The sequence below is a fragment of the Pseudopodoces humilis genome, chromosome 7 (genome assembly GCF_049639895.1).
Source record: "Pseudopodoces humilis isolate 2021_Gansu_Grassland_sample_001 chromosome 7, ASM4963989v1, whole genome shotgun sequence".
In the NCBI taxonomy this organism is placed as follows: Eukaryota; Metazoa; Chordata; class Aves; order Passeriformes; family Paridae; genus Pseudopodoces; species Pseudopodoces humilis.
The window spans coordinates 10,900,428-10,924,447 of record NC_142206.1 but is presented as its reverse complement, the minus strand read 5'-3'; the positions used below and the strand labels follow the sequence as shown (position 1 = coordinate 10,924,447).

Below are 24,020 nucleotides of genomic sequence, written 5' to 3'. Positions count from 1 at the left end.
CTTCTCAGATACTCCTGGGAAATAAAACCTATATCTTTGATTTTTTCTGTGTGTTCAACTGTCTCATTTTTTATGAAGATTTTTATAGTAAAGCCTGTCCTAAAATAGATAGAATTTAAGGGCTGTGTGCAGTCTCACTTGCATAAACTGAGGGATCTAAAATCAGTACCTAAGCATTCCTGTTATGTGAGCTGAGCTCCTGAACATCCACATGTTAATCAGGACATTTAAGGAGCCTAAAGGGAATTAAAATGAATACCTATATGCACACCCCCCCACCCTTGACCAGTCAACCTTTGAGTGTCCAGTGTTTCTGGAAGAAGCCAAACCAAATCCACACTTCCAGCAACTGCTTTTTGTTTGCTGGTTTTCCTAAAGCTGCTAAGATACACACTTCCATCCACCGATGCCCCAACAGGTTAGTAGAGAAAAAAACGTAGGCACAAATAAATGAGCCATCACAGGATAGACAGAATTTCCAATTACACAGAACACAAGGAAAGCAGCAACTGCATTATATATCACACTGGGTTCATTTATTTAGACAAACGTAACTGAAATGTGTACAACTTTTCAACTGCAGAAGTGTAGTAAAAATACCAACTTTGTTGCAGCAATCCTGCAGTTGGAATTCCCAACTTATTCCCACTGCGATTTTCCAGCTACTGCTGAAGTGCACTGACACATGATTTAGCTGATTCTTTCATAAAGAAAATACTATACAAGCATTTTGCCAGTGGAAGAATAAAACATTATTGAGAGATCATATTTATTGTACCTTACAGCAAGACCTTAGTCTCATTTTTTCTCTCACCTAGCAGTCTCAGGTAACCCAAACCATCCTTCTTGCTTTCCTCACACCATGTAAAGCAGCAGAATCAGATTTTGTTGTATATCTCAGTTGTAGGTAACTTTTCCATATTCTTGTGTGCACACACAGAGAAACCCAAGAGTTTACCATTTTTGCATATTTCAGAACAGTTATCAGCAGTCAGATGCAGCATTTTAATGGAACCCCTCCCAGACATGCACAGAGTTTCACTGAAGGCTGTAGATCTGCTGTGCGTCCTTCACTGAGAGGGTGATGAAGAGGGACCGTGGATCCTTTCTATTTTTGCGGACTGTGATCTTTCCTCTCAGGGCCTCTCCTGAAAAAATAAGAGAATTGCGCTGGTTACAGTATTGAATCACCTACAGTAACAGCAAAGATGCATTGCATCCACGTTGCATGAGAAGATGTTCCAAATAAATCAGAATTTTAAAAGTCTACAGAAGTTTAAGTTTTTGAAGCTTTTGACAACAAATTTAAGTCTAACTGCAGTTAAACCTGGAGAGGTGCTGAGTTGTGGCTAATGCTTCACTTCTCAGAGGTTCACTCAAATTACTGATATACCAAAAATTTCACTTGTGGCTGGAAAACCACTGTATCCCTTGGATATATTCACCATTTTGGACTAAAACCGTGTAACCACAAAAGCCTATTCCCTTCCTGCTGTATGGGCCATGTGCTCTGTATTTGCACTGCATTTCATTTAAGTTCTGACCAGTTATTTTTTTTTAATCTGGTAGGAAACTACAATAGAAATCCTTGTGGCATTTCAAGTATATACATTATTAATTGCAGGTTTTGTTTTTTACAAAGTGTCAGTGTCATAACAGTTGATAGTTATGTCCTTCAGTTATACCCAGAGCAAATGGTTTTACACAGAAGGGAAAAACCTAATCTCAATTTCTTTTCAGTCCTTATTAAGACCTTTCATTTAAGGAATTATTTGTAAATTTGTAAATTAGGAAAATACAACCCACAAAATACAAACACACATTTGTAAATGTGTGCGTTTAGGAAATCCACTGCTGAGCCACCTCAGCATTAAAATTCCACCAATTTTAAACCCAAAAGAGCTACATCCTCACAGATGATTGTGCTGAACACATTACATCAGGCTGTGATCCCAATCTACAGCAGGAAGTTCCCTGCTACTCTTCCATCAGGCCTCCCCTGCCCCATTCATCTTCATCACTCACACCAGCCACATCCACTGCTGCTACTTTTCTATCTCACTGGATCCGAACTATTTTCCAGCTGTTCATTACACGTTATGATTTTAAAAGCCATTGTTAATATCCTGTTAAAAAGCTTTCTTACTGCAAAAATGAAAACAAATAGCAATTTCAAAATTAATATGGTTCCAAATTCAGAAAGAATTTTGGAGGTCTCCATTTGGCACAATTCTCAGTCGCATGCACCAACAGTAAATTGACAGAAAGTCCAAATTATAAATGCAGGGCATTTTGCTAAAGGTTGCAGTACAAATATCAAAAAAGACTTATCAGCAAGAATGACTATAGTACCAAGGATCAGAAGAAAAAAAAAAATTGATAATTTTTGGGTTTTTTCCATCATGTAACAGTTAGCTGCAGATTCCACTACAACTCCTGTGCAGCTTTGTTATTAGGAATCAAAAGACTGACATAACAACAATGCAATATGCAGAGAATTGTGAAAACAGTTTCGCAGATTATTTAAACAGAGACAAGTTTGCCAGACAGAAGGACAGAAGGAAGATAAAGAAAAAATTGCATTATAGTCTCAGTCCAGCTAGGAAATTTAACCTGTCTGGAACATACAGATTTTCAAAACTGCTACAAAATGACCTATTTGACTTATTTTAACATCCTGTGATAACAGTTCAGTAAGACTAAAGAACCTCTGAGAATTAAATTTCTATTATTTCAATTAATCCATACTTCAATCTTCCCATTTAAAACATTAATACAAAACAATAAAACAAATGAGGCAAAAACTTAAATATTAATTTCTTAAATAGCTGACTTCATAGAACAGAACCCTCAGATTCTGTTTGTAAAGACAGTTAATGAAACAAAGCATTCCATTCATTTTTTTCCTAGCTATTCCTTATGCTGTAACCACATTAAATGTGCTTTTCTGAGCAGCCTTTTCCTAGGGCTGAAGCAAACAACAGCAGTAACCAAAAGGCAGTTCTGAACAATTAATCAATGTCATGTAGATAGAAAATGACGGATGTTTTCCCCCATTCTCTGTCCTAGGAGCTGCCTGGAGGAAGCTGTCTCTGGGACTCAGCTGTATCACCTTGCTCTTATCATGCTCAGCTGAATACAAGTAAACCACACAGTGCCACTGCAGTTTGATTAGGACAAAACAGAATCCATTACCATCCCCTCTCCACACTTTTATTATCCCCTTGGGAGGCTTGAAATTTTCCCCCAAATGGAAAAAGCAGAAGAATTCAGGAGAAGTGCTGTGTAAGCTTGGCTAGTATGGGAAAAAAGGCATCCCTATGTCCATACTGACTCCCTGTCACATAATGCATGTCTGATTGCAGGCTCTGCAGTACCTGTGCTCTGTACATTTGAACCAGTAAACCATTATTTTGGTTTTGATTTTTACCACCAGTAAAACTGTAAGCAATTGCATCTGTCACTTATGTCTGTGCAATACAATCATACATAGGGCCAGTCTGCAGTCTGCGAGCCAAGGTATCTCTCAGTGCAGAGATTCTCTATCATCAAGAGTGTTCAGGTAAAACAAATCACTGTTTTTCAGTCTATAAAGGATTTGATCAGAACCAAAGACTCTACACATTACATACATATCCATAACATCTACTTAAAGCTTGGCATGACCCATGGCAATGAGCTTGTAATGTGAGGAACTACCCTGCCTTTCAATACAACTTGGTGTCTCCTCCCTCTTTGATCCCAAAAAAGACTCTAAGAGTTACCAAAGGCAGCCAGCAGTCAATGTATTTCAGGTTTCTTTCTTTTCTTCCCCTGGAAGAGTTTTATGAAGCTAACAATGGGACAAGTAAGAATACAGTACTCAAACCATTATTTATTCTGAACACCATTAAAATTTAAGAATCTTATGAAAGAGCTCACTGGAATTGTTTCAGAGAGCTGCTAGAAAACTGTAGTGGGCTTCGGGCTAAACACACTTAACTGAACTGCTGGTGAAAAGTACCTTTACAAATCCTTTGCACTGTAGAGAACCACTGAGTGTGTTAGTGCCTTCCCAGTCACAAACCAGCATGATTTGATACCGCTCTGTATAAGGTTGTCTTTGCTGGAAGCTGACAATTTAAACACAATCTAGTTTAAATAACTGGACCCACTATCTCATGCAACACTGAGTTCTAGCATGCAACAGAAAAAAGAGCAAGTATCCAAAGCATTACTCTGGGTAGAAAGCAGTTTCCATATATCACCCATCTTCTGACAATGGAAAATAAGACTGAAACAGTTTGTGGTGGGACCAAGAGCATCTCCCTTAAATTCAGGAACTTATCCTTAATCTTCCCATTCATCCTCTTAAACTGCAGACACCTGCAGCTGTGCACAGAATGCCACCTTCCCCTCTTGACCACTTCTCCTACTCAATCTCCAGCCCAGTGTGATCTAACAGTTTCTGTTCTGAGCAGCAGGCACTGCCTTTTGGTATCATCCATCTGACCTGTGATACTCTTCTGGGCTGACTACTTTTATAAATTGTTTGGCAACTCCTTTCTCTTGCATCACTGTTCACCCTCTGCTGAAACTATCCTGAGGTTCTGTCTTTTCCATGCATGCTCTGAGGAGTTTTTGTACCAAATTACAGTTTCAACTCCTGAAGACAACCCAGGAATGAGGCTGCTGCAAAAAAGCCTGCACTGCCAGCTGATCAAGGCAAGCTTGTGTGGCTAACTTGTTAACTAAGTTAACGTGTATGTGCACAAGTGACAGAGATTCCCAGATAGCTCAGGCACCACAAAGAGTTGCCACAGGGAATGATAAAGGCCAGGCCCTCCACAATGTAGAGCTGCAGTGGCCAAACTCACTCACCTAGAACTGGCTTAATTCACCACTTTTTGCAGTAGAAATTCTAAACAGTACAGATTTGTCCCAAGCTTTCTCTCAGCAGTGTGACAACATGCTGAGAAAACCGAATTGTTGTTGCTGTTTGTTTGAACCATATTCCCTTGCAGCTGCAGAACTTGCAAAGGGAGGCACCCAGAATGGCACATCTGTGTCATAAGTCCATCCAAATTTTCCTGCCTAAATATGGGATTTCTATTATCTTTCAATGAGACAGAACAGCCATGAGAAGATATTCTTTATTTAATTTAGTGGCATGAAACATACATCTAAAAATGTTTCTGAAAAGTCAGAAGGATCATTTTAAAATGGAGATTTTGATAAATAAACCATAAGACTTGCCAGACTTAGTGTGACCTCAAAATTCAGGTCTTAACATTTACTAAATTTTAAAAGCCAGCAAAATTTTTGGAGGTGCCACTTGTAAATAAGCAAGAGACAAATTTCTATAGACACCATGTTGCAGCTGTAGACAGGCAAAACAGACACCAAGATCTTAATCAGGAACCAAATTATCCAACTGGGACACACAATGTTGAAGTATTTCAGTATAGGATGAAAACATTCACACAGATTAATCGTGCTAGTGTTGTTTTCCTACTTTTAATAGTGCTAAGTAGACAAATCAACATTCTTTCAGTTTGTAAATTTACAAACAGCTTTCCAATTACAGAGACTGGGAAGCTAAAGATAATCAAGGATTTTACAGGAGCTTAGTCATGTGAGTTCTGCTCCAGCTTTGCTGTGCTAACCCCTTTAACACCATAGAAAAACAAATCAAGGTTTTATTTTCACTGGAAGGCAATATCAAGAGCACACAATGCTGACAATAGGCTGTTTTATTGCTAATAGAATTTTCCTGCATACAGAGCTGGGTTTTAACTTAATGCATTGTTAGTGAAAAGATTCTGTGGGCCCTTTAAAATAATTTTTGTAAGCATTTGATTTATTTAGTGAATTCTTGAGACAACCAAATGAGAATTTTTGTGTGCTTAGCAGGAATATTTCAACAAACAACAAAAGGAGGAGACTCATTTCTGGACCATTAGGGAGAAAACAATACTGTTTTGGCATCTCAATTTCAATCTTCAAAATAAAGACATTTCAAGCTATTAAAAGGGCTCTAAGAGAGTGTTCGTACTCTGTAGGGAGTCTAAAATACATCACTGTTTTGTCTGAGGAAACCCAGGATATACAGCTTCTTTCTCCAGTTTCTTTAATTTTAATTGCTTACTAAACAGTTGAAGCATATCCAACATGCTGATGCTATTTTGCTTTACTTGACTGAAAATCAGTTTCAAGTCTCTTGTCACAGTCCATGAGGAAAAATCTGACTTTTCAGAGCACATGAGTACTAAGAGGCTATCCCCCACTCACACATTAAATCTAAATGAAATGAACAGAAATTAGCCATTAAATATGGCCATTTACATATATCCATTATATATAAAGCTATCTACCATAGGTATCAAGCTGAAACTCAGCAGTAAATAATCAGTATTAATAAGGTGCAAATTTTATTGCCACACTGTCCAGACCTTCAGACCCAGTATTAAACTCTCCCACTTCATCCCAGAAATGTACAAACATGGAGTGCAGGCTGCAGCAGGACCAGCAAAGGAGGCAGGATGAGCTCCAAGACCCATCCTTTGGCTCACAACTTCTTGATTCTGCTATCATTAGAATAGATCAAAACATTCAGTCCTTTTTATGGATGAGAAAATTGATCTATTTTTACAACAAATACCCTGGCATCAAACAGCTGAGAAAATTAGCTAGTCCACACTGCAGAACAAAACAATTTTGCTATGGCAATAAAGGAGCATTTTCCAGTTAAATACCCAGCAGGTTTGGGTATCTATAAGCTCAATCTTTTTTACAGAGCAAAACCAAATACAGTCAGTGCTTTATAACCACTCCAGGCATGGCCCCAAAAGCTATAAAGCATCTGATAAGGTACTTTTAGTCAGCCTCACTATTTTACTCAGAACTAAAAATCTGAAGGAACCATTTTTCTTCACTGGGGAAAAACAGCCACTGCCCTTTCTGAAAGATTCTTTCAAAACAAGAAAACATTATAAATGTGTCTTCCTCTAGCAAATTCTTCTTTCACAACCTATTAAAAAGATACAAGCAAATGCCATCAAAGTAACACTGGTCAGATTGTTGTAAGACTCAAATTACATTATTCTTGTTTATTTCCCAATATTTACTAGAAAAAAAGAAAAGTTTATCTTAAGCAATGGCATTCTGGCTTGGATCTGTAGTAGTGTGGCCAGAGGACCAAGGCAGTGACCATCCCCCTGTTTTGGGCACTGGTGAGGCCCTACTTTGAATCCTGGGGTCAGTTTTGGGTCCCGCACTGTAAGAAAGACTTTGAGGTGCTGGACTGTGTCCAGACAAGGGAATTGAGATGGATGGATTTGATTGGCAGGCTCTGGAGCACGAGGTCTGAGGGAGCTGGGGGGGCTCAACCTGAAGAAAAGAAGGCTCAGGGTTCTCTACAGCCTCCTGGCTTTCTACAACTCCCTGGAAGGAGCTTGTAGCCAGATGGGAGTTAGTCTTCTCCCAGGTAATGAGCAACAGGACAAGAAGAAACGACCTCAAGTTGCACCAGGGGAGGTTTAGACATTAGAAAAAATCTCTTCATGGAAAGGGTTGAAAAATACTGTAAGAGGCTGTCTAGGGAACTGTAGTTGTGTCACCCAGTGACATGATTTAGTGGTGCCCTTGGAAGTGCTGGGTTAATGGCTTGACTCAATGATCCTAAAGGCCTTTTCCAACCTTAATCATTCTATGAATAGATTTAGTCAAAAGTGCATCTTCTTTGCTGTTTCTCCCACTGCCATAATGTATTTCTGAATCTAAGCATTTATACAGAGGGCTGATGAATACCGGTACACAGGGATGGATGTAATGGCTTCAAATGATGCCAATGCATTGAATCTAATACACTTATTTTTGCCTCCAGTTACTTTGCATTGAGGAAAGCCCTCTTGAAGACAAGGTTTCCCTACAAGCTCAGTGCACTCGGAATGGAGCTCAGTTCAACATGCCAGGCTGAATGAAAAGTGGTAACAAGCAGTACTAACTCACTAACAAGTGTGACGAGAAACAGCTGGAAGTGCAAGTTGAAATAGACTAAAAAATGAGTTTAAACAGTTGGTTTAGTCGAGAAAAATCAAAAGACTGAAGAACCAAAAAAATTTGGCTAACCACAAATTATCAAGATGAATATTCAAGTCACTAGACAAAGGAAAGAATATAAATAAGGAAGATAGGGAAATCCGTACTTATAACAACATGTCATGAGGAAAAAGATTTTTGGAACAATGAAGGAGAAGGATCAGTCAGAAGGAATGGTTTTTCCAGAAAAATTACATAAATTAACACACATTCCTACATAAGTATCAGGAAGCACCTTCTGCTTGATGGTCTTATGTCATCAATAAGCAACAGATATCCCACAAAAATTAAGACTGGGATTAAAAAAGAAATGGAAATTATATCACGAGTTTCTCTCAGAATCTTCTCTAACACTAGAAGCAAAAGCAGAAAATCCTAGATTTAAGTGGTAATTTCATGTAAGATATAAAACCAGACAGAATGGGCAAAAGGATGGGAAAGGGCAACTCAAATAGTTACAAAGAGAAGGAGACAGGCAGAAAGAAAGAGAAACAAGATTTGTTATGGGAATAATGTTAAGAAATACAAGCTAATAAAAAGAAAAGAAGGTGTTACAGCACAAGTGATCTTGAAGGTTAAGTTGGTTGTGGTCACTGCTTCAGAGTACATTACTTCTGCAGCCTTCAGAAAGTCACCACACCTCGACCAGAACTCTAGGCTGGGGCACATCTTCCAGTAATTTCACACAGTTGAAAAATGTCAAATGACCTCTGTAATATGAAATAATGTGCATATTTTAACAAATGTCATTGCACTTTAAAAAAATTCACCCTATGACATTGAGATTTAATGAGTAGCAGCAAAGAGATCTTAGACAGCTTTGTCTAGAAAGACAATCTGAAGAGAATACAAGCCAAGTATAAATGCATTGCAAAAAGTGACAGGACCTAAGAAAGTACAAATAAAAATTGTTTTAAGAATATAAAGTTAAAGCATGAAAGAGAGAAATTATTTGTCAGATATCACAAACCTCAGTGTCTCTAGGAAAGAAGCTCCTAGTAAAAAGATATCATGTCCGGTAGCTGGAAAAGGCAACTGTAAAAGCTGTTCAATTGAGTTCAGAAGCATCCACACAACTTTTTCTATGCTTTTCCCCAAATTTGTCTGATCTATTTACAAACTGTTCAGGTCTGGGCCACATATTACCATGAGTTTATTAACTGACCAGCAGAAATGAGCCCCATTCTGAGGCTCTTTGGTCCTGCTAGTCTGTAAAGAAAAAGGGCCCTCAAAGACTATCACTGGGTGAGAGATCAACAGTGGTGAATAAGTATCTAGTGGCCAAATGGACATAAATAAAACAACAGCATAAAAATGTAACTACTTCATTTCCTTGGATTATAAAAAGACTGTGAGAGTCTGAAAGGAAGTTCTACATGAGTAAGAGGTTAAGATTCATAATTCTTGACCTGTTGCATGTCCATCCTCTTGCATGACCATTCTATGAGGGTCATAGATATATCTGTGTCTACAAAACAAGGAATATTTGACTACTTGTATGAAATGTGCTTTCAAGACTTCACGAATAGAACTAATTAAGCCACTAACAAGCATCACTTTATAGTCTTCAAAACTTCACCACAACAGTTTATCATTTGAGTTTTGCTTATCCCTGATGACAACAAAAACTTTTTTACTTGCTTCAAATTCAAGGTGAAACTTATTACAGTACTTAACTATTTTATAAAAATTTACAGTGTATCAAACCAACCTATTAAATACTTCAATGACTCAAGTTCATGTCTATGAGTTCTTTGAAACTGTTTTGATTTTACAGAGTAACCCCACCCTGGCAGATACAACCTATGCATATATTCATGATCCATTTAACTACAGGACAGCTCAGGAGGGCTACAAGGAATCCTGTGCAATTACTTGACAAATTTGAAACTTCAGAATATTAGCAATGTCAAAAAAAATTAATTAATGATTAAGAGAATGACAATGGTAGTGCTCTGGACTTACATTTTTGTGCAACAGAAATGCTTTGATACATAACTTTTTTCACCAAAATTCCAGTATGGAACTATACAAGTATAACACATATACCCACTTACAAGGTACTTATGCATACTTTCATGTGTAATTTTAAATTTTGTACAAGATACTACAAGAATTTTGTACACAGATACTTCCTTGCTTTGATGAGACAAAAAAATTCCTTCAACAGCAGCTGAAAGATTTATTTACTAGTTCTTTTTGATACTTATGTCATTTTTGAAGTATTTTATATCTAGATTTAATGGTAACAGCATTGTAACACAACCATTGTTGCACACCAACTGAATTTAAATGTACCTGCTTCTACAGGAATTGGCTTCTCCAGGAGAAAAATCGTCTGTTTCCAGTGTGTTTTGGTACACTGGGGACCAGTTGAAAACAAGACCTGCAATTGGAGAGTTCAAGAGTTTGATTAAAAACAACCCTTTTCATATCACACCACATCAATCAATTACCAAACACAAATGTATATGAAGTCTTTGCTACAGCAAAACAGATTCAGTGCCAAACACCCTGAGAGCAAAATAAAATCCTCATCTCTCAAAGACATTTTTAAAATGCAAAACCCCAAACACCCACCTTGTTGTGGCAGTTTTCAAAAAATACATCAAAGTAACCAGCAATTGCCTATAAAAAAGAGGTGAAAGTGTAAATACGATAAAGGAATAACAGTGACACTCAAGAAAAATTCTGTGATTCATATATGCATTTACTGGAATTTCTACTCCTTTCCAAGTGCTTACTAAGAGGAACAAGCTTGTATTTATGCTTTCAAGTATGCTAGAAACCCGAGGGGGGAAAAAAAGAAAGCTGCCATTATACCTTTGCTCTACTTGAGAATATTCAGCCCACTGTAACTTAACTGCATTTTATTACTCATCAGTTTTTAGTTTGAGTTTCCAAAACAACTCACACCCTTTAACTGCAATTAGAATAATACCTGAGAAAACAACCTTTCAGATGTGCAAACCCACAAGCATAAAACTTGTCCTGTCCATGATCCTCAGTAAACACGCATCAAGTATGAGGGATTCTGCATGATTTGTTCACTCACTGTGTGGCTAAACAGGAATTTCCACAGAAGCTTCACACAACACAACTAGGCAGGGAATCCTTTTCTTCCTCTACTACACACACAGGTAAGGAAAAACATTCACAAAGGCTTCCTGCTGGCCCCTCCAGCAGCTAACAGTTTCTAATTGTAACTCTTCATATGATTACATCTCTGTCCCTCCTGCCATCCCACTCCTAATGTCAAGAGTTCCTCTCTTCAGTGCCTAATTCATTAGTGGGACTTTTCTTCCAGTTTGAATAGGAAGAGAAATCAGATTAGTTTGGGTTGGAAGGAGCCTAAAAGATCATCTTGTTCCAACCCCTATGCCATGGGCAGGGACAACTTCCACCAAGCCAGGTTGCCCCAACCCCATTTAACCTCACCTTGAAAACTTCCAGGGATGGAGCAGCCACAACTTCTCTGGGCAACCCATGCCAGTTCCACACCACCCTCACAGGGAAGAATTTCTTTCTAATACTAATACATATAAAATGTTCACACACAAAACAGCATATTGACACTATTAGTCACTCAGTCTTTTAATGCTAATGGACTGTTTTTTTGACAAAAAATGGTTTGTGAGTCCCAGAAACCCAAATAAACAACTGGAAGATGCTAAGAAAACATCTACTTCAGTTTCACCTGTGAAATCCTGTCCATGCTCATGTTTATTTGCTTCCTCTGTCCTATGAAAAGGCTAAAGCACATCAGACCCTGGTGCCAAGGCAGTTGTGCTTTCTATCACACCAGCCTGAAGAAATCACTCAAATAAGAGCTTTTGAGTAACCACAGTGAGCTGAAGTTACTCAGCTGGGGATCGCCATCCCTGCCATGGGAGGAAGGGACTCCCCACATCTGCTGCAGTGCATTCAAACAAAGCATGTACCAATGCAATGATGGCAAGTTTGTTCCAGGAAAACAAAACTCACGGCGAACAACCTATTGTCACCTCTCTCTTACTGCACCAAGGTTTTTCTCCTAGTCCAGTACCAGAAAACTGGTTGTTCTGGAAAGCTGAAAGGACAATTTCTGTAGCACACCCTTCATACAGATTCACACAAGATAGTGACAGAAAAAAAAGTAAAACATGCTTACAAAATCAGGGTATAGGGTTTTATCATTATGAAATACATAATATGAATAAGTCATTCTGGTATTTTTCCTCTCTAGTCTAAATCCAAAATTTCCAGAATACAATGTGTTAAAAACAGTAAAACTATGCTAAAGCACCTGCTTTTCAACAAAGGGCACTCCAGACAAGCCTGGCGAGTTCCAAATTTCAACGTGGCTAAAGAGTTAAAATACAAAAACTATGGAGACACTGAGAGCCCTTCATGACAAATGAGCATCAGACAGTGGAAACAGTGACTCTTCAAGCCCTTTAGTAAAGTCCTATCACTCAATCTGAGAATCTCATTCCCAGGTGAATTAAAGCCTTGTCTCTAATATGCCTTTTGAGTAAAGACTGAGAAGGTTTTGACAAAGTTCTATTGACCCATCAGACTACTTTTATTGATGCACAATCTTTTCTGGACATTAGTCAGAGATCTATCAAGTCATATAAAATATTTTTCAATCATCAGCTCAATACTGCTGGTATACTTATAAAAAAGACTTAGGACACGATTACTGCAGGAAAACAAGGTTGTGACATCAAAAATACATCAAGGAGAAAAAAAAAATCTAGCTTCCAGACAAAATGAGACAATCGAGCTACATCTTGGATCAAAAAACCAAAAGCTCCAGGCAGACAGACCATAGCTAAGGTGGATGCAAGTATTCATACACTTGGTAAAAAGAGGTGACAGAAACATCCTCCATGCTACCCTGAGAAAAGGCTCCAGGGATCTATTTTTTGGGGTGAAGTTCAGGTTGAAAAGAAACTCAATTACAAAAGTTAATTAGAAGAAAGTGCTCCCTGCTGCCTCCCCTGTGTTAAGGAAAACAGGATTTGTACCTTTTGTAAATGACTAGATAAATAATTATTTTATTCTTTACAGTATCAGTGGTTTCCCTATCTGAAACAACCTGAAACACTGACTTTGAATAGCTAATCCAGAGTAGTAATAATAATTATTACACATCACAAAGATTGCCTTAGTCAGAGCTCCAGGGATTACAGAGAACAACAGCTCTACATTGGTCCATTAATTTCTTCTTGTTATGTTCTAAGATGGATAGATGTCCTTCAATATTGAACACTGAAATAATCGTTGAGCCAAAAGAAACCAAAAATAGAAAAATATTATTGCTCAAGTGCCTGTGAACAGCTCTGGGCATTCCCCAAAATTCTGTCAGTTAAAACTGGGCAGTGGAGGCACCCCAAAACTGAAACACACACTTTGGTGAGTTGTGTCAAGAGACAACCCCAGCCTTGTTTAGTGGAACAGAAACTGTATTTTTTAAGTTAAATACATTGAAGGGAGAGCTTGAATGACATTTTGAAAACTATATGTTAAACATATTGCAATTGAGAAATCTAATGAGTATGTTTCATTAATAATTTTCAAAATGTTTTTGAGCCAACTAAAAGAACCCACCACACACGCACTTGGTTTGATGATTTTCTTTCTGAAATTAGTTACAACTATGTAATTTGTTTTTACCAACAGTGTTTTTACTCTCTATCTCTCAAATTTTAAACCTTTGGGAAAATAAGAAGCCTAATGCCAAACCCAGTAGTTACTGATCACCTGCAAAATTTGTCTAATATTCCCTATGACAGCTATTCTACAAGCCAATTACAGATGAGGAAATACAGAAAGCAAAAAAGCACTGAATAAATATATCCACTTTGATGCACATAGCCTGTGGCCTTCCCTTTTAAAATAAGAAACTGAAAACGTTTAAACCTGCTGCTCAACACAAACAGTTATTTGCATATATCCAGGGAATAATATCTATCTCAATTCTATCATAAAGCTCCAGCCTACATTAACTGCATTCTTTTCCTCTCCCTGATTTCACATGGAAGATTTCATGTGATAGACTGCATGTGTTGCCCTCCCAGAAACATCACTTTGAAACTCAATTTATGCAAATTAGACATTGTTTTCATGAAGTAAGTTTAGTTTTATTTCTGAGCAGACACCCTATAGGAGGTATTAAATTCACCATCTGTTCTCAAGAAACGGATTGTTATGTATGGTCCTCCATAGTTCATGTACATTCATACGTGCTCATTCAAATACAATGCTATGCTTAAAATTTTAATTATACTGTCAGTGTTCTGAGATCTTCCTGCTTTTGAGCTGTTTTGTCATATTTTGTCTCCCTCCGGCCAAAGGGATCTCAAGCCAGCTACACAGACACTTACAAACTCCTTAAAAACAGTACACCCAGTCATCCTAAAACCTGCCAGGTGATTCTGTAGGATGACACAAGAAAGACTCTGAGGTACTGGAAAGGCTTCAGAAGAGGCTTCAAGAGAGCCTTCACAGAAAGGGATGGAGCTGGGGCAGGGTCTGGAGCACAAATCTGATGGGGAGGAGTTGAGAGGGCTCTAGGTGTTTAGTCTGGAAAAAAGGAGTCTCAGAGAGGACATTCTCACTCTCTACAGCTCCCTGAAAAAAGGCCTTGAGAAAATGGCCTCAAGTGGCACCAAGGGAGTTTAGATAGCATCTTAGGAAAAATCTCTTCACCAAAAGGGCTGTCAGGTATTGGAACAGACTGTCCAGGGAAGTGGTGGAATCACCATCCCTGGAGCGATTTAAGTCATGTGAAGTGGCACCTGGGGACATGGTTTAGTGCTGGACTTAGAACCGGACTTAGAGGTTGGACTCAATGATCTTAAAGGTCTTTTCCAATCTAAAGAATTCTATATATACCTCTGGAAAAGTACTGAAGGATACAAAGGCACAACATAGTTCTAATTATTCATCCTCTCAGTGTTTTGCAAAAAGCTTGATACAAATGATTAGAATTTCTGCTTTTACATAAAGCAGAGGGAGTAACAGGGTATTCTGGGTTGCAAGGGACGCACAAGGATCATTAAGTTCATGGCCCATACAGGATTGATCCTTCAACCTTGGTATTTGTAGCACCATGTTCTGACCAACTGAGCCAATGGTTCAGTCTTCCTTGAAAGAGCTCTGCAAAATTAAAATCTGACAGCATCACATAGGTCTGTTTCAACACACTCCAAAAACCCCTAAACCAAAACAACCACCACCACCACTCTCAAGCCATATTAGTGTAAGCACTGCACCACTTCAGAAATTATCTGGTAGCCCACTCCCCGATGTATTGTATGGAAAAGGAAAAAAAAAAGGTAGAAGTACACACAGATGATGCTTTCTTCAATTTTATCTACAATCACTAGTGCTGTGTATTTAAAAACAAGATCTCACAAATCTAAACACTGACACAAATCAAAGTTTAAATACTTGATAATAAAAAACTAGCTATAATATTGTGGGTTTGTTTACTAACTTCTTTTAAGGAATTTATATTTTCCCTTTTTTCTTCTTTTTTTCTTTTCTTTTGGTGTTTCATGTTGAAATGCACAATTATGTATCTTATGTTTAACTGCATTTCAGAGAAATACTTCTGTAAAAGTGAAGTTCAAAGTATTTTCCTTTCATTTCACTTTTGAACACTATCCCAAATGGCAGTAGCTACAATAATCACAAGCATATATTAAATATGCAATACTACAAAGAAAGAGACTTCCAATGTTTACAATTTGAAGGAAGATCTGGTCCTCCCCTCTTGTTCTGTAATTTAACATATGCAGCAAAATAGAAGAAAAGAAATCACAAGTGGCATACTAGAAGCAGACACATGCATATTAAAATGAAACAGTGCCGGCCAGATTTTCATTAAAGGTGACATCTTTTTTACAAGAAGTCAAACTAAAGAAAAGGAACAAGCAAATAATTTCTCCATAAATTCTAAATGATGTTTTACAACTACTGCCTTACTGCCTTAGATTCTTTTTCTTCTTTTTTTTTTTTTTTTTTTAGCATGATAGCTGTTATTTTTCCTACTGCAATTTCTCTCATCTTTTTGCTACACTTTTGACAGATCATTTACAACTTCACCTACAACTAATCAGTAAGAATGTAAACCTTCTCTGGAAAAATCTTTCAAGTGCCAGTCTCCTGAACACCATGGAAGAGTAAAACAAACATAATGACTTCTAAACTGGCAATAAATAACTACAATTCCAGCCTGACACATGCTCGAGCCTCAGAGGACAGTAAATATTAGAAACATTACCAAAATATTATTCTTCTTGTTCTCAAATAACTTTCCAGGAGAAAAGCCAAGCTATGAGGACAAAAGATTCCAACCCCAAAACAAAGCCAATCTATTTACCCAGGGAACTAAGGTGGCCAAATAAGGAATGAAGGTAATATTAAGGATTAGATATACATTAATAGATACACATTACTGAGACTGCAGAGCAACATCCTACAAAGGTCAACAAAGAGTTCACTCAAGTAAGAATAAAATATTCCTGAACTTAAAATAGCAGCCACAAACTCCTACCCAATTTTTTCAACCCTGTATTTTGATGAAGAGTTCATGAAGCTTAAGATCTTCATCCATTACTGAGGGTTTCTAAGCTGTCCATGCAAATATATGAAAAACCCATAAATAAAGCAGGTCCTGCCAGTAAGATTCACCTGTCTTCAAACTGCTTTTCTTTGCTCCCAGCTAAATGATTTCAAGACTATTTTCCTCCCCATTTATTTATGTAACACGTACCAAATATAATAAAACCATAAAAAGCCTTAACATACAATAAATATTAGTACAGATTATTTGCACTCTTCCACTCAGAGCCTTTAGCTGAAATGCAAAGAAAAGTCTAAATTATAATTCAAATATATCTAAAAGGCTTTTTTCCTAAAGAAAATGCCTGCCTGTACATGCAGCATTTTAACAGGACAAAACCAATGAGACTGCCCATTTTCTTATGAGAACTCAAAGGCAGTCTTACCAATTCACTTAGGAACAAGGAAATTAAAAATTATAATCATCACTATTACCTACAGTGAGTAATTTATCATTCTTGCTTTTCACCAGTATCATGTTCCAACAGTGAGTGGCTACAACAAATACAATTAGACAGCTGGCCACAGAAGTGGGAGATAATGCGCTTTTGATGGAGTTTATCCAAGCATGGAGATGGCATGTTTGTCATCCATGCAACAGAGATGCTGCGTTTTTATCACAGGGAAGAGAAACCCCTGGCAATTAAAACCCAGCAATTTTGTGTTTTAAAGATTAATAATCTGGACATCTCTGCAGAGGAAGCTACAGATAAGTAAACAGTTGAGAAAGACAAAACCTGCTTTGTAACATGGTAGAGCAGTACTTCCTTTACTCAGAAATCAGGCATTCAAGATGGGTTTAACTGTGGTACCCAAACCGGATTTCCAACTTCCAGCTTAAAAAATGTAGTTTCCCAGCTAAGGTTGGAAACAAATATTCATATGGTAATACTTCTTGCTGGCTCCCAAGTGGAAGACTAGACATTAAGCAATGAAACTGCCTAACATTTAAGAAAATTTTAAGAAGCAAAGAATTTTCTCTAGTCAACTGAACTTCCTTTTTTCTCCTGAAGGTTTCAATACATCATGTCCTCTAATTAGTTCATTATCCTTCTTTCACCCCCTTTCTCCCTCCCACTTTTTATACACATCCCCCGCTTTTTGACAAGATCTCCTGGGAGCAATGAAGAGATACCATTTTCCTCTTAGGGGATATTGTTATTCAGCTAGGAAAGATCAACCTTGATGGACTCACAGGGGAAATGCTTGCAAACAAAAGAGAAAGTTTGTCAATTGATTTCTATACCGAGGGTAATTACCATTATATTTTATCTCAAAAGCTCACACAGTGATCAACTTAGAATACAATTAACAGAGTATTTTTCTAGCAGCATCTACTAACTGATATTAGCCAGATGTCTCATTAAAATCAGCAGTGACAAACCCTAGCTCTTTATTAGGAAAATGCACTTCTGCAGGCTAATTAATTTTATTTTTTGCTGTTATCTTTGTAGGACCAAAATCAAGCCAACTTGCAATAAAAGCGCTTTGGAACAATTTCATGTAATGATTCCATGCAACTGTTTCACGATTTGAAAATCTTCAATCTTTGAAAGCTAAAATAATGCTATATAAATCTAATGCTAGGAAATGCTTCTTTGTGGCAAAGCATGTGAGGAATGAAGGAAAAATTAACAGAAGGAATATATTCTCAGAAAAAAGCCTTAACTATCCCACCCTGTTCTCAGGACTTCTAAGACTAACCAGCACATAAAAGGACATATTTAAAATTTTTATTTTTTCAATCACTTTGTATCTCTTATGTGTATTATAATTTTTTTTTTGGCAGACTTATTTAATGTTTTGAAGATCTAGAAGAAAAAATCTATTTAAAGCCTTAGTAATTTTTTAAGGCTATGGCTCTATGTATTATAAGAGCATCTGCAACACACTCAATATGCACCTACAGTAAGACATGAGGCTCATCTCTTATGTACACGACTTAATACTCTGCTAGGGGGCTTTTTGGTCACATAGAAGTATAAGAGTAATTTCAAATAGGTGGAAGGACAAACAAATCAGATGTGCCAATGCTATGCTCTTAGTTTTCTGAAATGCACAGCTTTTCTATTTCACACAAGCTCACCATGATGGCTGAGTATTCATGCCTTTAGTGCATTCATCCAAACCCAGAAAACAATCAGCTGAGGAAAAACTAAGGACAGATTTTAGAGGAATTTAACATTATTTTGTATAGGCAGATAGTGATAGGACAAAGGGGAATGTTTTTAAACTAAAAGAGGAGAGATTTAGATTAGGTATAAGGAGAAATTCTTACTGTGAAGAAAAGTGAGGCCCTGGCACATGTGCCCCGGAGAAGCTGTGGATGCTCCATCCCTGCAAGTGTTCAAGGCCAGGCTGGGTGGTGCTTCGAGTGACCTGATTAAAGGCGTGGGATCCTTGGGCATGGCAGGGGGTTGGAACTAGGTGATCTTTAGGATCCCTTCCAAGTCAAAGTATTCTATGATTTTGCCACAGAATCATGAAGTGTGGCCTCTCCTGCCTGAGGGATCCTGGGGGTGTTCCAAACCATGACCAGAGCAAATGTAGTAATGAGTTAGTAAAAAACTGCAATTTTGGTTCTGACTCCTTCAACTTTTCCATTATCCTGTCCTGTTAGCACAGACAAGCAAACAGGCTGATGGGAGGAAGCAGCAGACCCTTATAAGTCTGTTACTTCTAGAGACGCCAGCTGCTCTTTAACCACTTGACATTATGTTGCACACTCCAACCAGAAGAGCACACAGGACTTCCCTCGACTTGCTAAATTACTTCCCATCAGTGCAAAGCCTCTGCAAAATGAAGTTCAGCAAAAGCAGCTGTGCATTCCAATCTGCTGACGCACTTCAGTGTAGGAATATCTGCCTCACACTGCCTCACACAGTGCCCTGGGAGGGAGCACAGAAACCCACCCCCCACAGCCAGGGACACTGCAAACCAGGAGCTGGTCTGCAAGAGGATCCTCAGAACAAATAACAGAACTATGTGCCCCAACATTTGTTGCCTGGTTTCTAAGGACAGATTATTCAACAGAAGCAGTCCTAGTTCTGATGGTAACACCGCTCTGCTATCAGCAGTGTTGATGGCAACACCAGGAATAAGACAACCTAATCTGCTTTCACACTTCCATGGCTGAGGAAAAGTTGCTTTGAAATGAAATACAAGCATGGATTTCCCCACTGCTATTTTCATGGAATTTTTCTTGTCAATAAAGCAAAGATATTTTAAAATGTTCATCTTTTAAACACCCCCTGAAAAATCCCAAGACCCAAGTACAAAACCCTAGAATTTTGGGAAATGTAGGCAACTTTCTCCTTTTATGCAGAAAATGAAATGCCAGTAGAACAACAAAATATATGCAAACAAGAAAAACATCAAATATTATTTTCAAAGAACAAATTGCAATCTTAAAGCATCTCCTCAAAAATTTCAACATAAATAATGGACTTTTATTGTTCATTTACTGCAAGGTTAGGCAGCCTGATATGATGGATGAACTGTCAACCCTCAACTAAACTTCTACAATCCATCATAGAAACTGTGGAAATTTCACTCAAGTGTCGATAAACCTAAATGATGAACTGCAAAACACTTTACAGAATTCTGATATTTTTTTAGAACCTGCATTCACTGCAAAATTTCAGAAACACTGTTTTTCTCCCACATCCCCCCCCCCCTTCTTGGAAGTCATAAAATGCAGGTATACATTTTGATTTATATGCCAATGATGCCACAGAATTATAGAACGGAAATGAAGTTTTTGTAAGAGCCTAGTGCTGGGGAAAACAATGTTTATAAAATAAGCTATTTTGCTTTACCCAAGCATCAGACAGATGACCGACATTTTGTAACGATTTCTGTTTAATCAGTTATTCAAATGTGGCCATATTAAGAAAATTAAACCAGGGCTGCAGTGAAGCTTGATCTCAAATCAAACCTGACCCTGCCCTGAGGCAACTACAATTATCCTATGATACCTTGAAACAGGAGGGGTTTCATTTTTATGCACAGTAAAATATAAAGGTTTCCATTTAAGAAAACCTGAAAATGTTACTGTGTATTTACCTAATTTGGTGATAACTGGCAAATAAATATGAAGTATTTGTACGCACCTACTAATTAAAAATTATAGTGATTTAAACTATGTACACGGGAAAATTTCACTTTTTGACACCAACAAACACTTATGCAGACTGTTACTCTGCAAAAATGTTGGCAAATACAGCAGCATGAACTAACATCCAAATCAAGAATTACATTGCCTGATGCAGGCATCCAAGATTTTGTCATCAGCCTAAGCAGTATATATCATACAGAAACATATTCTTTCTGTCCATGTCAGAGGAAGCCTGCAGTTCTGCTTTGTATACATGTGCAAAAACCCAATAAACCAGCTGCAGCAGAATTAATTTCAATATATTAGAAGTAAGGTAAAAAATACCCCTTTACACTTGATTTTGTGATGTGACTTAAGCACCAAAGTCCCAGAAGCTCCACAATACTCCAGAGGGCAAAAAATTCAGTTTTTACTGCTGCTTTCAGAGTGTAATGCTCTTTTGTCAAATTTAATGAAGGTATTTTAACAAATTGGTAGAAAGCACTTATAATTTGTATTGAATATAAAAGCAAATTACTGACATTACTGTAAAAATTAGGCCATCCTGCCTTTGCTTATAATGTAGTGTTTGAAAGCTCAATGCATTATTACTTAGGCAAGCTAACACCAGACTTTCCTGTATTTCAGAAAGTGGGCTAAGGAACAAAACAGAAACATCCAAGTGCTAAGATTCCTTACCCTTCCATTTCCTCACCTACCTGTATTACCCCATAACACCATTCCTGGACTTTTACATCCATCTCTCTTTATAGAAAGAGCTCATTTGACACCTCTGTACTGCAGGAATGAATGTTTCAAGGCAAGGACTGATGATAAATGAAGGATAATTAATGGATTATCTCTTAGTCCAATGTGATACCGACCATGTATGAGGAAACTAAAGTTGTCTTACCGTACACTGTGTGCTCACTGTGATGCTCAGGATGAAATCTGAAGAGAATTCCAAGTCTGGAGTGGATGCAGTATTACAGTTGATATGCTGTCAAAATCAGTAATAAAATTCTGTCAGTAAAAGTGAGGAATGTCAATTAATATCTCCCTTTAGATGAAGGTTGTTCAGTTGTTCTCATTATGAGACAACTTTTATAAGGCCATACTATTTCAGCTTTCCAAAAAATGGGGAAGAGACTAAAAAACTAACTAATCTCATGTGACAAACACCTGAAACTCCTCTTCCTCACATGCTGAAATAAACAGGCACTTTGAGTGGCAGTGGTATGGAACTACACAAAGTAGCTCATTCTGTTCAGGAAAGTTGCTTCTTGATGGCAGCTGCCCCTTGTTGAGAGTAAGCAGCTTTCACAGGCATCTTGACCTGTCTTACACCTTTTTCATGTAGTCATGTGGTAAACTACAGCATCAAACTAGTATGGGTTAAAACTGGGAGGTTTTGATTTGCCAGACTGGCTTTGTATCCATTCCACAATAACTGAGATTGAAAGAGACCTTTGGAGAATCCCCTTTCTAGACCTTCACTGGACTCACTCCAGGACAGTCATCTCACTCCTGCACTGAGCCTGAGATTGGATATGGCACTCCACAAGCCAGCTCCCTGAGGTGCAAGAGAAGATCCATCTCTCTTGAGCTGCTGGAGAACTTCTTCCTAATGCAGCCTAGGAAGCTGCTGGCTGCTTCTGCCACAAGAGTGTGTGTTACTGGCTCATGGTCAGTTTGGTGTCAACCAGAATTCCCAAATTCCTCTGTGCAATGCTGCTTTCCAGCCAGGAAGCCCCCAACCTTTGTTGGTACATTGCATTTTTCTTCCCTCTTCTCTGCAGAATTTCTGCATCCAGATCTGGGGTCCTCAGCATAACAGGGACATGGAGCTGCTGGAATGAACCCAGAGGAAGCCACCATGGCGATGCAGCACCTCCCCTGTCAGGAAGGGCTGAGAGAATTGGGACTGGTCATCCTGGGAAAGAGAAGACTTTGGAGTGACCTAACTGTGGCCTTCCTGAACCTGAAGGGAGCCTACAAGAAAGATGAGAGACTTTTCTAAAGAGCATGGAGTGGCAAGAGGGAATGGATTCAAACTAAAAGACAGCAGGTTTAGATTTGATATTAGGAAGAGATTCTTTACTGTAGGGTGGTGAAGCCCTGGCGCAAGTTGCCCAGGGAAGCTGTGGCTGCCTCACCCCTGTAATTGTTCAAGACTGGATTGGAGAGAGGTCTGAGCAACCTGGGATAGTGGAAAGCATTCTTGTTCACAGGAGGGAGTTGGAACTGGATGATCTTTAACCCAAAGCCTTCTCTGATTTTTCCTCTGCCTTGTCTTTCTTTAGGGAATGTTTTTGTTCCTGTTAAGTTACATTATGAGCTATACAGAACAAGTACCACCTGATGTGAGCAAACAAACCAAAGTACCTTCTGTAATAATCATAATGATGAATAGGAGCACTTTTAAACTTTCCCTACAAAATATAATCCATTTGTTCTGTGGGATAGCTATTGATTAAAACAATTTACCTATAAGGCCAGGCCACTGTTCCTGAACTCATTAATTTTAGTACTTTGTACTGTAACTCCAGCAAACAAGTACATGCATTGATTTTAAGTTATTTTAAAAAACATGCTGACTAAAAGAGAACAAATGAGTATAAATCCATTCAGCACAACAGTTATGATACATGCTGCATGATGGCAAAATTTTGTAAGCTCCTACATCTGAGTTTGGCCGGTGACTGCTCATGACAGCATGGATTAGAAGGGGATATGCATGCACCAGTAGAGCATTGCCAAAGTATATCTGGCTTTGGAGAAGAAATAGTAGAACAGAACAGTCTAAATATGGGAAAATTACCTTACTAAAAGCTCCAAGTTGGTAAAAAAAGCAATTAATACAAACCTTCCAGTCGTAACAGCAGGAACCTTATAGCACTTTTATGACTTGGAAGATGCCAGAGATTGTGTGTGCCATGTGAATTTTTGCCCCTCCTCCATAAACCAAGGAAACTTTTCACCTGGCTCCTAAGCATTAAGTACTATGGTACCTTAATAACACTGGCTGTAGATATCAGTGTGTTTGGATCCAGCACCTCAACAACAGCTTCTGGAATGACAGCTTTCTTCATACAAGACATGTCAAAGCCATACACATCTTCCCAGAAAAGCAGTTTGTCCACGTGTTTATTCATATCCCCAACAGCTACCAGACTGATGGTACACAGGTCAGGATAAACTGTAACAACACAGAGTAGTGCAATTTTAT

At 38.2% G+C, this 24,020-nt stretch overlaps 1 protein-coding gene across 3 annotated transcripts in view; it reads right to left on the bottom strand.

Moving 5' to 3' along the window:
* Positions 1 to 514: 514 nt before the first annotated feature.
* PRMT3 (protein arginine methyltransferase 3) overlaps positions 515 to 24,020 on the bottom strand; it is a 53,237-nt gene continuing 29,731 nt past the window's right edge. Inside the window, exons 11-15 of one of the 3 annotated variants that reach the window (XM_005531588.3) lie at positions 23,803 to 23,990; positions 21,705 to 21,791; positions 10,660 to 10,707; positions 10,378 to 10,465; positions 515 to 1,148 (exon numbers count right to left, since the gene is read on the bottom strand). In XM_005531588.3, coding sequence (XP_005531645.2) covers positions 1,039 to 1,148; positions 10,378 to 10,465; positions 10,660 to 10,707; positions 21,705 to 21,791; positions 23,803 to 23,990 — 521 coding nt within the window. In that variant the 3' untranslated portion in view covers positions 515 to 1,038. The remainder of the gene's footprint in view (positions 1,149 to 10,377; positions 10,466 to 10,659; positions 10,708 to 21,704; positions 21,792 to 23,802; positions 23,991 to 24,020) is intronic. The other 2 variants (XM_014260256.2, XM_014260257.2) reach the window with 2 other exon arrangements.